The sequence below is a fragment of the Rissa tridactyla genome, chromosome 13, assembly GCF_028500815.1.
Source record: "Rissa tridactyla isolate bRisTri1 chromosome 13, bRisTri1.patW.cur.20221130, whole genome shotgun sequence".
Lineage (NCBI taxonomy): Eukaryota > Metazoa > Chordata > Aves > Charadriiformes > Laridae > Rissa > Rissa tridactyla.
In genome coordinates this window covers 4,850,873-4,866,063 of record NC_071478.1, presented here as the reverse complement: position 1 = coordinate 4,866,063, position 15,191 = coordinate 4,850,873, and the positions used below count along the sequence as shown (strand labels likewise).

General features: G+C 38.7%; 1 protein-coding gene across 3 annotated transcripts in view; it reads right to left on the bottom strand.

The window, feature by feature from the left end:
- The window catches only part of CLIP1 (CAP-Gly domain containing linker protein 1), a 79,924-nt gene that overhangs the window by 49,419 nt on the left and 15,314 nt on the right, over positions 1-15,191 (bottom strand). For all 3 annotated transcript variants that reach the window (XM_054219256.1, XM_054219255.1, XM_054219257.1), the window contains 2 exons: positions 10,723-10,918; positions 9,682-10,253 (listed from right to left, as the gene is read on the bottom strand). In XM_054219256.1, coding sequence (XP_054075231.1) covers positions 9,682-10,253; positions 10,723-10,816 — 666 coding nt within the window. In that variant the 5' untranslated portion in view covers positions 10,817-10,918. The remainder of the gene's footprint in view (positions 1-9,681; positions 10,254-10,722; positions 10,919-15,191) is intronic.

The window sequence follows — 15,191 nt, the reverse complement described above, 5'->3', positions numbered from 1 at the left end:
CCAGTGGATCTATTTCCCAGTACTGCATGAAGGACTGAAAGAAAAATAAAAAGCCCAGTTTCTACAAGAAACAGGGAGGAAAGTTTATTAAAAAGTTTCTAAAAGTTATATAGAAAAATGGGGCATCACTACCACGAAGACAGTTTTCCCTGACCTTCATTCACGCTAAGGCAGGTCACTAAATAATAGATCAGAGAAGAGAACTACCAGACCTTTTTTTAGTCAGTTATCACACTCAATATAGTCAAGCTGTAAAACATCAAGCAATAATACGCCAGAGAATCTAAGTTAGGCTACGGGTCATTGTGGGGTGAGGAAATTTGCTTGGAATTCACTAGTGTTATGTCAAACACATGGGAAAAGTGATTAAATTCCGTTTATCAAATTATAAGTAAGCTTACATTTATTTGCTGCAATGTAAGGTGAAGTAGCAAAATGGGTTTGCAAACCTGGAGCGGTTAAAACTTCCTGATTAAAGCACATTGGGATGAGCACGTCAAACCTTGTGAGAACCTTTGCAGAGCTGCATTGCCGAAGATAAGTAGAAGTAGGAAACAAATAAACCACTGTAATGCAGGAAAAAGAAAAAGATGGTCTAAAAAAAATGAGACTGCTATTTAAACAGTAGTCATTGAAAAATACAGATCCCTCTGAAAAGAGGATAGGTGCTGTCTGGAACTTTGTCAGTAGAACAGTAGCACTTACTCAGACCAGCTGAGCGGAGTTAAAAGGTGAATAACAATTGCCCGGTCTCCCCTTCCACCTGAGCACTTAGTTATGGTGACGCTTGAAAAGCATCGCTTGGGTATTTCTGTGTTTCTCATATGGACAGGGCATTTTCAGAACCGTTCAAACCACAGCACCCATAATATGCAACACCTGAATAAGCCAAAAAAAAAAATAAAAAATCTAGACACACAAACACTGCTTTTGAAAAACCTGGGATCAACTCACCAGGATCTTCTTTCTCTTGTTTCTCAAGATTCAGAGCAACTGTTTCCAGCTGCCAAAAGCAATCGTATTTAATGGATTTGCTCACCCATTCAAGGCCAGAGGGAACACCAGATCATCTCCTCTGGCTCTCCTGAAACAGGTCTTTACATTTCACCCAGTTACATCTGTAATTAACCCTGTAACTATACTGAGCTAAGCTGTGTGTGTTGATGTTTTTAGATGAGAGCTGATATCCATCAGAAAACATGCTTCCACTGACAGTCTATTTTCATAGTTAATCACTCCATTGTTCAAAACATATTTAAATCTGAAATAAAACAAATTTGACTGTGGCTTTTAGCCACTGACTCTCATTATGCTTTTACTTAGAAGATTATAGAGCTCTTCAGCAACTGGCATTCACCAGGCAGGAACACACAGGTTTTAAGCAAGACACCTCAATTTTTCCCTTCTCAAATTAAACAGATTGAGCTCTTCAAATCTTTTATTGCAAGATACTTTCTCTTGCTCGAGTCATTTTGCAGCTGCGTTCAGAATTCTCGCCAATGTTTCCAATGGGCTTTTCAAATAGCTAAGGACGTAACTACATAGAATGCTTGAGTACTGCACAGTCAGCACTGCTTAGAGCACCCTGGATTTTCCTTGATCCCTCTCCCACATCAACCACACGCTCCTCTTCAGTACTTTTAGCTCCTGGATCTTCAGTCCCTGGTCTCTCCAGCAGACAGCCTTTATCAGCTAATGGTCTCGCTCTGCGGCTTATAGAATTCTGCCATTGAATGCTAAATGCAACCAAGAGCGTGGCCTGCTGGAGATGACATAACAAGTCCCTCTGGACCGCTCCATGCATGATGTTATTTACCCCTCTGACTGTCCGGAGATTTCACCAGGAATGATTTACAGTAACTTCCAGAGTACAGTATTAGCACTAGATTAGCTCAAAGAAAAACCACGCTAGTGACCACATCCAATGGTGGTACCAAGAGCGCCAACTTTTTTTGGGGGGGTGGGTGTTTGCCATCCATTGCCCAGGTCTTAAATATATGAATAAAGCCCAATGCTAATTTTGAAGTCAGATTGTTAGTATTCAAACTAAGAAAAAAAGATAAAATCCCACAACACAACCACACTATAGTTTTAAAGAAGGAACTATAATGTGTTTGACAAAACCGCCATGTTTTAGTTTGTCAACATCTGGTTCCTCTGTCAGCTTTTGCCTGTCTTTTTTCTTGGTATTAGACAGTTTACCTTCAGATTATCCTATTCCCTTTTAGAAATATCTGCATAACATCTGACACTTGATGAAGGCATGACTGGAAGAGTGCTAGATCTACTAAACTTTAAACTGGCCTCCTTAATTCATATTTTTCAAAGCAGCAATTCTGTGAATAGCAGGACTAATGATGTCAGTTTTCCTGTGCCACTAGATATTATGGTCGAGTGACTCTGCTACCTAAAAATGCAAGAGTGACTACAGCTATTTCTATTGATGGGAACAGTATTTAGAAAAGACCTTCATCATGTGGATTCTCTGATGTGCAAAAATCTGTGAAGGCAAATTGCAGCTTTTCCAAAACGGGTGGTTAGACTCTCTATCTACTATGGGCTGTTTCCATTAAACTTGTAAGAACTTATCTTTGAAACATCTACGTTTCTATCCAGTTTGCTTGCACTTGACTAGCAAGTTCAAAAGCAAGGCCAAAGTGTTAAAAAGAACTAATATGCCATAAGACAGTCGTACACAGTGCTATCACACAATCCTTCACTTCCAAAAGGAAAGAGTTTAATGATGAAAAATTATGTGCTATTGAGGTTTTCAATTCATTCAATCACCTCATTCAGTCACAAAGGAAACAATGCAAAAAACTAACAGCAATTCCATACTATGAAAGCCACACGTGAATTTGCCACCACAAACAAAAAAAAAAAAGGCAAAAGCTAAAGACTAAAATTAGTAAATAAATAAATTGTTCTTTTGCCCATCCTGTGCTGAAATGAGCAAGGACAACATGTTCCTGGAGATCAGTCCCCTTGGGAAGGCAGGGGGAGGGAGAGGGAGACAGGGAGTCTACACACAAGAGAGAGAAAAAAAAAAAAGAACAAGTCTTGCATGAACAAACCATTAACAAAGCACGAAGAGAAGTCACCTATTGCTGCCATTATATCCCAGGAGCTCACATGCAATTCTAAGTTAAATAAGGAGTTGCCAAAACAAAATGACTCACAGTTAGACACAACTCAGGCCTTGCTGCAATAAGATAAATTTAACACCTTATTTGAGCAGATAGACAACAACGTGACCTGAAAAAAGCTTAAAAGTAAGATTAAAAGAAAGCAGCAGTTTGCACAGAGAAAATCACCCAGGTAATGAATTACGGACAAAGCCTCTGGATACCCTCTATCCTTCAGCGATACTCTCACATATATATTTCATGCTGCAGCAACCACTTCACAAACTAATCTGCATCATACCTTACAGTATCCAAAATACTATGTCTAAATATACATACATAAATATAAGAATTACTTTCATCCTTGACTTAACATGACAAAGCCATCAAAATACCTTACAGTCAACTCAGCTTAAGGATAAAGCAAAAGCGCGACCGAGCAGTTAAACACCGCGGTACATTTGCAGTTACAAAGTGGGAGGCTCAGGAGAGGGAAAGCCCCAGTGGACCACACTGGTCCATGCTCTCAACTTGCAAATTTTTCTTCCTTTTCTAACCTCATATGCATTGTGGCAAGATATTTTTGCATTGCTTTAACTGTAACAATGCCAATGAATTTTCTAACAGTTAAATACTGTTTTTCTAACAATTTTCTAACCCTTAATACTATTTTTCTGAGAGTTAAATACTGACTATTATGGATTTTTAAATAGACTAAACTCACAAGTGCATTTTCTATTCAGAATGTTATAGAAACTACAAAATGGAAAACTTAAAAATACCACAACGCAGGATTATTTCTAAAGGGAGAAACTGCTCTCTACACGTGAAGTTTCTTTTCCCCTTTGTTGCTTTTAAGAGCCCTGGAATTTAATCAGCTGACGGACTTACGTCATGTTTACTTGAAGATAGGTTACATGGGTGGAAACAAATCTGACAATAATCTCCTATCAGTCTTTGTCTATTACATCACTAAAGAACTTAGTAAGAAATAACAAAGCAAGAAATAACTTACAGTGAGCAGCGTAAAACAGAGCATAAGAAGAAATGAGACGTTATTCACGCATAGAGAATAACTTTGCAGAAAGGCCACATCAGCATCTGCCTGTAAATCTAGTTTGTAACCTTTTGTGAACATATGGACGGAGGCCCAAGTTACAGCTTTACAGATCAGCTCCAGAAGCATCAGATTTGGCAGACCGTGAAGAAGCTGTAACCGGTTAAATGAATGAAAGCACTTTAATCCCTTGAGAAGGCTAAGGCCCCTTAGGTTGATAAGATTTTTATTTATTTATTTAAAATACAGCATCTGGTCCCTCCAGGAAAAAGCCCAAGATGCTCTCAAAGCTGCTTCAACTTTTGGTAGGTGTAACGGTTGTCACACAAAGCAGGTTTCCCCTTTTCATTTCAACAAGTTGGGTTTGCTTGGTTGGTTAGTTCAGGGGGTTTTGTTTGTTTGTTTGTTTTTTAAATCAACTTTGCATTGGACTCTTAAGAAATTGTAGCATGTTTGCAATACCAGGGCAAACAGGTTCCCTGGCTGTAACTCAAACAGGAAACAGAAACTGGCTTAGCCTGAAAGTAATTTGTTTTCTGAATTAGTTTTCAGTTATTCTTCCCCCATCTGGTTGAGTACCCAGCGACAACACTTCCACTGGATTGCTTTTTGCATAGGAATTCTTATTCACACAGGGTTCAAAATGCTCAAACGCCTAATTTTCAGCAGGCAAATTAACTACACTTGCGTTAAAGGCCTTGCACTCTGTCATTAACCCAGAAAAGGCTGGACGAGGGCAATGAAGGCAGCGCAGACTGTCACATCAACATTCCCTACTTCTCAGCAATCCCCAAATGAGATCAGGCTGCCCGGAGTTAATGTCCTCCCTCTAACAACTAAATCACGTCCAGATTCCAGAACATACTTCAGATATTAAGAACGGAAATGATGGTTAATACAGAACTATTTGAATTACTCTTTATGTTAATAACTTTTTCTTTGGTTTAGCTATATTATTTTTTCCAGTAAAAGTTATACCTCAATGCAACAAATGAAAAGCTGAATAATAAGTAGTTACATATCAGAAACCACAATTCTTTTAAATACGTACCTTATCGCTCTGTATTTTCAACACTTCTACATATTAACATGAAATATTTCCAAATACTTGTTAGCAAAAGGAAAATTACTGCTCAGCTCCAAGTCAACTAGGCAATTAAGTACATGCTTGCTGAATATGGCTCAGATACATGGGGATTTGAGGGAGACAGACTTCTTATCGGAGATTTCCAAGACAGCAGAGGGCTTGTGTGCCGTTTTAACCTAATCGCCTTTGAGAAAGAATAAATACAAAAATCTAAAGGGCCTCTCCTTTTGCACTGGAATATCCTTTTTGGGGTATATGTATTGACTTCACTTTGTTTGATTTGCTTTTGATTTGCTTTGACTCCTCCAGAAGCTCAAGAAAGAGAACTTTTAATAAAATGGGACAATGTGACTTTCTCCATGTTATTCTATTTCCCTTATGGACATCGATGTCTACCATGAGCTATTCTTCTGATGTTTACAACCTGATTTAACGGCCTGGAACATGTCTTTTTCAAATTGAGGCGGGGGGGGAAGAAAAAAAGTTGTAGCTGACTGCTGCAGCAAATCTACTACAAGTGTTTTTCTGCAGTCACCCACAGGAACACAACTCAGTTGACCACGTAACTGACAGGCTTTGGGCATTGACCACCTCTCTGGGAAACCTGTTCCAGTGTTTGACCACCCTCTTGGTAAAGAAACGCTTCCTAATGTCCAGTCGAAACTGCCCCTCGTCATCTCCACATCCACTGCACAGTCCAGCACAACCTCACATGAGGTACCCTAAGCAAGCCTGCATTTGAGAGTCAATCACCTCACAACTCCAGGTGTTTTTTGCAGTGGAATTTCTTTCTTCTGGACAAGCATTTGAATGAGCGTCCCAAACCCTTAGTTTGTATTTAACCACTACTTGTCCTAATTTTATCCGAATTAAGGAAAGATCCTGTAGGGCACCTGTCTTTGTATCCAAATAAATCAGGAATAAATACATACATTGGAAGCTTTCCTTTGTTACTAAATCTATGTATTTTTTAAGGACATCAACTGTCCTGTAGAAGTTTGGGTGGACTCCACACATGGGACCATGGAGCATTAGAAAATTCTAACTTTAAGTGCACAAAAGACTGGTGAAACAATTAGAGATCAAACAAGTAAGAAAATAAGTTTAAGATATTTTTGCTATCTACACAGAAGAAAACAGACCACGCACTACAGCTTTAATCACCTCTTCAAGGTTTTTTTATCAGCCTGTAATCAACCACCTCATCCCAACACCACTGGCTACGAACATCTGCTGCAGTAGTTTGCTGTGAGAGAATGCAGAAGCAACCGTGAAGAGTTTACAGCTTCTTTTCATGTAGCAGAATAGTACTAACATCTCAGTAGGAACCGAAAAACGTTCAAACAAAGCTTAGCTGTTGGGAAACGTCGGTTTGTCAAGCCTGAAATGCTTTGAACCCAACATTTCAGGTTCAACAAAATTCTGCAAATTTACATTAGTGTAATGCAAAAAAGAAGCCCAGTTGAGATGTGAATTGGTAAATGCATTTCTCTGGCACGTAAACAGTTGTCAGAATGGCCTCTTGTTTCTTGATAACCCAGACTGGGCAGAAAAAAAGATGTATGATTTTGCCTTTTTCATTGAAGGTATCATCCAAAACCAGTCAGTTGCCAAGAATAAAAAAAAAAAATAAAAAAATTGAACACATCAAATCGAGGTAACTTCTATTAAATACGTTTGAAAATAAAAGTTAGAGGGAAAAATTTAACAGATTGAAATATTCCAGTGTAACACTCCACACCCTAAGATCACACACCAAGATCAACAAAGTTGAGCCACATCTGAAGTCCATTCTGGAATGTCATCTTAGCTGACGAGCTATGTCTTACCCATCTAGGAATCTGCCCTTAAGGACATACTTTTCCAGTTAAGCATTTTAATACGACTCCCAAATGAGCTTTTGTCTATCGCGAATTCATTCTTCCACTGAACTGCAATTCTACGCTGCTGGAGGCTCACCGTTTTCAAGGCACAATTCCTAGCAGTTGTTTTCCCCGTATACCCATAATCATCACAGCATTGCTATTACTAAGAACCTTCACACAGTATTCAATAGCAGTCAGTCTAAACTGCAAGAACCGATAAATACGGGCAGCATTTAGTCGCTAGAGTTGTGCAATGGTATAGTCAGACTGGAGCCTATCTCAGGCCTATGACGCTACATTGACACTTAGAGGGGAAATTCTGTACTGAAGCGGGACTTAAATTCCATCAAGCCTTTCACCCTCTTGCGTTACATATTACTGAGAAGGTACCGCTGTCAGTATAAATAAAAAAACAAGGACATAGAGCAGTTCAGTTGCATTTGTACCTTTGATGGAGAAGGAATGGCTAGGCAAGCTACCCTAAGTGACAGGCAGGTCTTCCACAACAACCGGTGCCAGCTGTAGGCTCTGAGGAGAGTTTACAGCTATTAGTAATAGCTCGATTCTACAATCTATACTGTCAGACAGGGGTTCAGTGGCAGAGAAAAAAAAAAAATAGCATTCACAGATGAATGGATTATTCAGCCAAGTTTACTATTATTTGCACTAACCTGGTGATTTAAGATATTTAGATCTGAATTATTATTAGACATGACATCAGCAGAGTCTGGGATCTACTACAAAAAATTAGCACGGCACCCAAAAGGGTTAAAAACCAGCAGACAAGAATCCTGTCCATTTAACATCCATATTCCTGCGCATACACTGTCTTATACCAGCATATAAATTACAGATATGCATCACTGACATGCTGTGCTAGGAATCGCCCCAAACCCTCAAACTACAATTTGATGATTCAACAGGAAGACTTAGGGCAAACAGAGGAAGTAGGGAGGATGAAATACTAAGTTTAATCTGTCGTACTTAAACAGAATTTGGGACCTTATTGCTATCAAACTGTGGCACTTAGGATATGCTTCTGTAATTTGCAGTAATAAGATGCAGGAAAGTTAGAGCGATGCCTTCATAGGCATCAGAGGATTTTCCCACCCAAAGAGGACATCGCAGAAGATCTCACAAAGCTCCTTCAGAAAAAAGGCAAAGAAGTGGTTAAAAACCCAACACTGACTGGAAGATGACAGGGCTCTAGTCTCTGACAAAAATAGCTGGGGATAAACGGTAAATCTTTGTTTCCATTGCCACTCCAAGAAAACACATCTCAGCCCAACTCGAGCTGTCAGCCAAACCCTGCCCTCACTTCACCTTAGTTTCCTTCACACTGTCTTCAACTTGGCCCTAGGTCTTAAGGTCACCTTATGCAGAAATAAAAATCAAATTCTTCCTCAAATAAATAAATAAATAGATAGATAAATAAAATAATAATCCACCTTCACTGCAGAATCATGGGGGGCAGGGGGGCAGTGCAGGACAAATAATAAAACCCATGAGATTTTTTCTACAGAACATTCTTACAGTAACCCCAGAAATACTTTTTATGCCAAAGCATTCATTCCTGTCCTTGTTTATACCTAATGGAGATTTTAGAAGTTATATTGTAAATAAGAAGGGATTGTATCAAAATAACAGTAAAACAATTCTTCAAGCTTAATGACACATGCAAGTAATTAAAACCTAAAATCAGATCGCTGATTGAGATCTGGTGGACATACAAATATCACTCTGGTTATATTTGAGGTCTACATACATAGCCTTTAAATAAAGAATACAACATAAACAGTGTATCACCAGCTTTCTACTACCTTTTCAAGCAAATGCTAGTGTTTCAAGGCAGTTTCCCACTTTTCTTTGTCTGTATGTCAATCAGTTATCAAAAATGACCCATGGTCTATTACATTGATCCAAACACAAAAGGTATACAGCATAATTATTTTTTTGAAAAATGTTTAAACTAACAAAACTTAACCCCCTTTTAAAAGAGTGAAATGATACATCAGCAGAAGCATTTATGGTTCTGAATTTAGGAAGGGCAGCCAAGTAACATGGCACGTCACCAACAGAACACGTAATTCCTGGGTGATCAGTGGCATTATGTGACTACTTCTGTTGCTGCCTATCACACTACTCAGGGGAACAATCAATTATTGAACTGTTAGCTTTCTAAAGACACGGCCTTGAATAGCTGCATGGAAATCTCAAAAGCTTGGTTTTTATTTAGCATGACTGTAGTTCTTGAAAGTTAAGGCAAGATAAGCTACAAATATGTTGTTACAAGACCAAATGTCTTTTTTAAGCCCTGGCAAAACACAACAGATTAAAAACTGCCAAATTAAACATTTTACCTTGGTAATGCAAAGATCTTCCTACAGTATGCAAAGTGGCTACAGAAGACACTTGACAAAAAGAAAGCTAAAACATAAATTTACATTACTTTGACCAAGGAAACAGTAGAAAAGTTTTGAGTATTAGGAAAAGTTACAGTTTATTAATCAATGAAAAGCAGACACAGAGGCAGCAGGTGAATCTTACCAGAACTCGATCTCCAATTTTGAGCTCCCTTTCTCCTTTCTTTAGTGATCCGGCTTCAGAGAGATTTGAGATGGATTCACTTGCAGTTTTTGAGAGATTGCTAATTTGAGAAGGAGTTGAATGTTCCTTAGCAGCAAGTGGTGAAGTTTTCTGCGGAATTCCTGAAGGGGGAAGTGCAGCAGTGGACGAAGACACCATACTAGCAGCTGATGTGGAAGTTGGTGATGTAGCTCTAGAAGCATGAGCTGTCTGTGTACCATTGGCTTCATCTTCTGTCAGCACTTTCCTTGTCAATTTTGATGGTCTTGTAAATATTCCCCTCAAGGGTTCACACTGGAAATAGCGAACTCCAGCCACAGAGCCGTCATTCTTACCAATTGGTTCATCTAAAACAATCCCTGCCCACTGTCCTGGAGCAAACTGGGTTTCACCAAGGAACTGAATAAAGCCAGGTTTGTTTCCATTGACCCAAACGCGCTCCCCAACTCTGAAATCATCCACAAACTCCTCATGTGCATCTGCAGCGGTTGTGCTCGAGGCCTTTTCACTGGAAGCTGCTTTTTCTGCTGGAGCTGGAATCAAGCACAATAGAAAAAAATATACTAATATCCCAGAGAGTCCCATTGCTTAGTTTCAATGTAGCAAGCATTTCAAAAAGCATGATTTCTATAAAGGAAGAGCATCATTCCCAAGTTTCTTACTTATGAAAACACCGTAATCTCGGGAATACAATAATTCAGAGACACTGAATTAATTTAACGTAGGTTTTGGTAAAAATCTTGTAAAGATTACAAATCTTACCTCAAAAACTACCCAATCATTTTCATCATGACAAGTTTTTTCCAAGAAAAACTGCTTGATCACATCCAATTAGTATATTCAGATTTTTTGAACATAGTACACATAATTTTTGTTAGATCAGAAATGCAAGCATTTCACCAATACCTTGGTGTAAATAGTAAAAATAGCGTATACTCATAGCTTTCAAGATACTTTTTGTTAGAACATGAATAAGGGAAAAATTATTTAAATATTCCTTACCAGCTGCAACAGTTGCAGGTGCTTTCAGCAATGTACCCCCATGTTTGATGGTCTTTGAAGGAGCCTTAAGTCCACTTGGTTTTAACATACTCATCTTTTTGCAATACCACTGTTAATCCTCTTTGCCTGTAGCAACTATCTTTTTCCAAACATGGATAAAATATATTATTCTAGTTTTTCCACCTCTGGAATAAACCTGTATATAAAAATATTAGACATGAAATAAAAATCAATATTTTAACTCATGCAGAAGAGATTTCTACGCATACACACAGTCTGTGCATTAATGCATGGTAAAAGATGCTTTACAATAACAATCAGAAGCATTTCCCAGGACAGCATTTCCAACCCTTCATCTTTTAAAGGCCATTTCCTATTAAAAGACACCAAGTCTGAACCTAAAACATCAAAATAACTCACTTCACTGAGTGCTGCTGTATTAATCTTGAGCTTTAAACTAAAAGGCTATTTTAAGAAAGAAAAACAAAACCCTTAACAGCATTACTAACATTACGCATAGATATAACCAGTCTGCGTGCCCTACTGTTTTCAGTCACATTTTTCAAGTGTCGCAATATCCCAGCAAAAACAACTTGCGACTCGAGGACTAACTGCACGAGAAATCAAGAGAACCAGGAATTTCAGGATAAAAGGAATAAAGTTTTTAAGAGGGACTGGAACTGAAAAATTAAGACTGATCAGAGTTAGATGATGACAACTAACAAGTAAAAATCCACCTCAGTTGTATGTGATCTTTTAGATCACAAGATACACTGGCACGCAGTCCCCAGCACAGTGCCCCAGCTCCGCTCCTCTGGGAAGAGGAGGAGGGATTCTTCCCTACGTTGCTAGGATAGAGCGCTGCTCCGACTTGGAAGCCAGCTACAAGCTTTTCAGGGAACTATGTCATGAGGGTTTTGCCACAGAAGGCATCTTCCTTCCGATTACAAAAGCTTTAGAAAGGCTCTTTCATCTATAATGAAAAATCTATTTTGTTTTTTCTATAGTGTGAATTCAAGCCAAACTGTAAGGTGACTGGTCTCCCCACCATCTTCTAAAGTATGAACTGTTCTGCATGAACACAGCTTGGATATTTGCTACATATAAAGGCAGTGACAGAATAGTTATGCCCACTTGAAAAAAACAAACAACAAAGCACACATCTAAACAAACACCCGAAGAAAAAAAATAAAAGGAAACAGATATGTAGCAATAGACCGTTTGCTCAGCTGTTTGCTCAGAACATGACAAACAAGAACTGCAAAGCAGGTCTCAGTCCTGCCCTTCACTCTGCGTTTTGGCCCCCATCAGGACACACGAAGAGGCAGAACGCTGGCCAACTCCAGACTTCCCCAAGCCACTATTAGCAGTGCCCAGGTGCCCACACGGGGCGTATGGCAGGTTTAAGGGCAAAACAAACCCCACTGCAGGAGGGGCTACAGGAGGGAAGAGTAAAGAGAGAAGCCAGCCATGTCTTTTACCTACCAGGATAAGTTTTATCCTTCATGTATTATTAATAGCCAGAACATTAGCGCTCTTAAAAAAATCAATTCACTGTGGCGGGGGGAGGGGAGGGGGGAGAAAAAAAAAAAAAAAAAGAAACTAACCTAAATAACAAAGTGAAACATTTCTTCTGCTATTTCAGGATTGGCCATGCCAAATTCAAGCCATTTTCTAAGAAGTCTGAAAAAATGTTATACTCTAAAAAGCATTAATTACCACCTTGGCTGTATGGTGTTTGTCTACAATTTAAGTTATGCTCCATGAAAACTCTGAAGTAGCGCTGTGAGGATTGCTGAACATTTTTCTAGCATTGCCAGAAGTATGTCACCCACCCATCTGCAGAGTTATGACTACTGAAGAAAAAAATTTCTCCCCTGTTTTTGCAAGATGCATATGCCAGTTTACTATTAATTTTTAAGCGGGAGCTTTCATGTTCATGAACATGAAAGCAGAGTTAGCTTTCTAAAATCAATGCAGAAGGATAGGCATAAAATATGACTAAGCTGTGAAAGAACCGAGAGGCACACAGTTATACAGAAGAACAACTAGAGGATCACGTAAGATGTCACTTTGGACACAGCAGGAACACTGTGGATTTTTTCCCCTCCTACTACATACCTGCCTTCCCTGCTAAATACGAGTGCATCATATTTCTTCATTTTTTGATTTAAAAGTCTTCTAAAACTACTCTTCGCTCTTGAAGGACTTGAAAAGCCTTCCTTTTCTCTCTTATACACATGCCACCTACCTATCCCTCCTCACGCTGCAGGCCCTATTCCCTCCAATATCAGGGTCTCCACACACACCTCCATTACTTTCCTCAACCCATCAAAATCCATGAAACAGAAAAACTGTACCTAATAAAGAAGGATTTGGTACAAATACAGAAATGCGAGAAGTATCAAGGTCAGTTCTTTTTAGTTTACAGTCTCCTCTGACAGTGCCAAACACCAAATCTACGGAAATTCAACAACCTCACCTGGGCCAAAGGCAAGTCCCCCTTAAGGAAGATTGCCTCCTAAAACCAGGAAGCTAGAAGCTGTCCTACTGTATTCCACCACTCTTTTCCATCTACTACCTCTTTTTTTGCCCCCAAAGAGCACTCCAGCACCATACAGGCAGTAACCATCTATTATTGTGCAAGGATAGGTCTGTTAAAAGAAAACAAACACCAAATTACCCCTTAAAATTACATTTTGCCAGTTTCAAATAATTATTTATTAATAGACGTTTAACAAACCTCTGCTTAACATAAAGTTAGAATGTTCTAATATTGCATTTCTTGGCTCAGGGTACTCATTCATATTTTAATCTTGCTCTTCGCAGTCATGGGTTATATATTTGCTGTGTCATTTGCTTTTCTCAATATACAGGCCTTCAACGAGGCCAGAAGTAACACAATCCCTTGTGCCCTGGTTTCGGAGTTGCTGAAATTGTAGCTTAATTTAAAAAAACTGCTAAAATATAGGCAGCATATTTTTGTAAATTACTGCCTTATTGCAATAGTGAAAATGCAACTTTTGGTCTTAGAAATAGACAGGAACTTCATAGTAGCATTTCCTAATATAATTCATAAAACACTGAAAGCCCGTAAATTTGCATCAAGTGATTCTAAGCATTACGCACTCCAGCATTTCCTAACGGGCTCCAGATGTCAATTACCTCATTTTAGTTCTCACAAGAGAGAGCAGCTACTTGGCTCCATTTGTTCTCTTTCCTTCCCTAAATCGGTCTCAGCTCTCCTGAAAAAGATCTTTAGAACCAACAGGCAATAACACTAACTGTGCGTTTTTCAAAAGGTCACATCTGGAACCTAAGGAAATGCACAGAAAGAGCCTGATGATACATACTACCTAAGTGCTCAGAAAGCCACACCTTCTACCAATAATTGGGCATTAAAAAAAAGATTTTCAACACAAACTTTACACTTGTGCCAACACTGGGAAATATTTGATTTCATACAATATGAAAATGCGTTACATTCTCAAATGAATTACAATTTTTTTGGTGTGTGCTGGCTACTACAACTTTTCAAATGCAGACGTGAATCCTTGCATTGGACCTTTTAGCTGATTCACAATATCCTTATTCCTCTTATTTACCTTTTACAGACCTAGAAGTAGTGCACAGATCAAAGCCATCTGTAAGCAACATTTGAGAACGATTGGTTTAGGAAAATAAATCCTACTAATCTGATAATAGATATGAGTTTTGTTGGCAAGTTGACATTAAAAATAAATAAATAAAATGTAACCACATAACCCTGAATTTAAAAGCAGAATATTTCCCAACCATCAAAAAAGGAATTCCTATAGTGCAAAGAAAACAGTTATCCACTACTGTTTCTTTCAAGACTGTATTTTCAACAACTAGTACTCCAAAAAGAACTAAAAAAACAATGAAATGAGGAAACAGGAAAAAAAGTTAAAGCCTCAGCTCCCTCCACTGTTAGCTGACATCTGACAAGCACGCTGCCATCCCCACACTCTCCTTCCTCGGGACAGGTAGTGTCATAATTAAAGTAAAACGTTTCATCTGATAAAACACTTGAAACAATGACTTGACAATTTAAGGAAGAAACGCTTGCTAACATCACTACTTGCGACTACCATGGAACAGATGCAGTGTTTCCATGGAGAAAAGCAAGTTGTCTGTCCATGTGGTACGAAACAAAGAGGACATTCTAGAACAGAGCAGCATAATGTTTGAATTGACTCAAAACAGACTGTATAATCTCTGTCTTCTGCAGACACACGCAGCCTGACTCTGTGCAGCATACTTTGAGGCTGGAACGCTACTCTTGTGGTTTATTTGTATGATAAAATGAAACAATTATTGTAGTCGATGATGATCCACTATTGGTCACGCACAAGTTCTTAAAAATATTTCGAATTAAAAGATTAATATTAAACTTAGCTAACACCACTAAGAGACTAAAAGCTGTTGGAAAATGCCTTTCAGAGCCA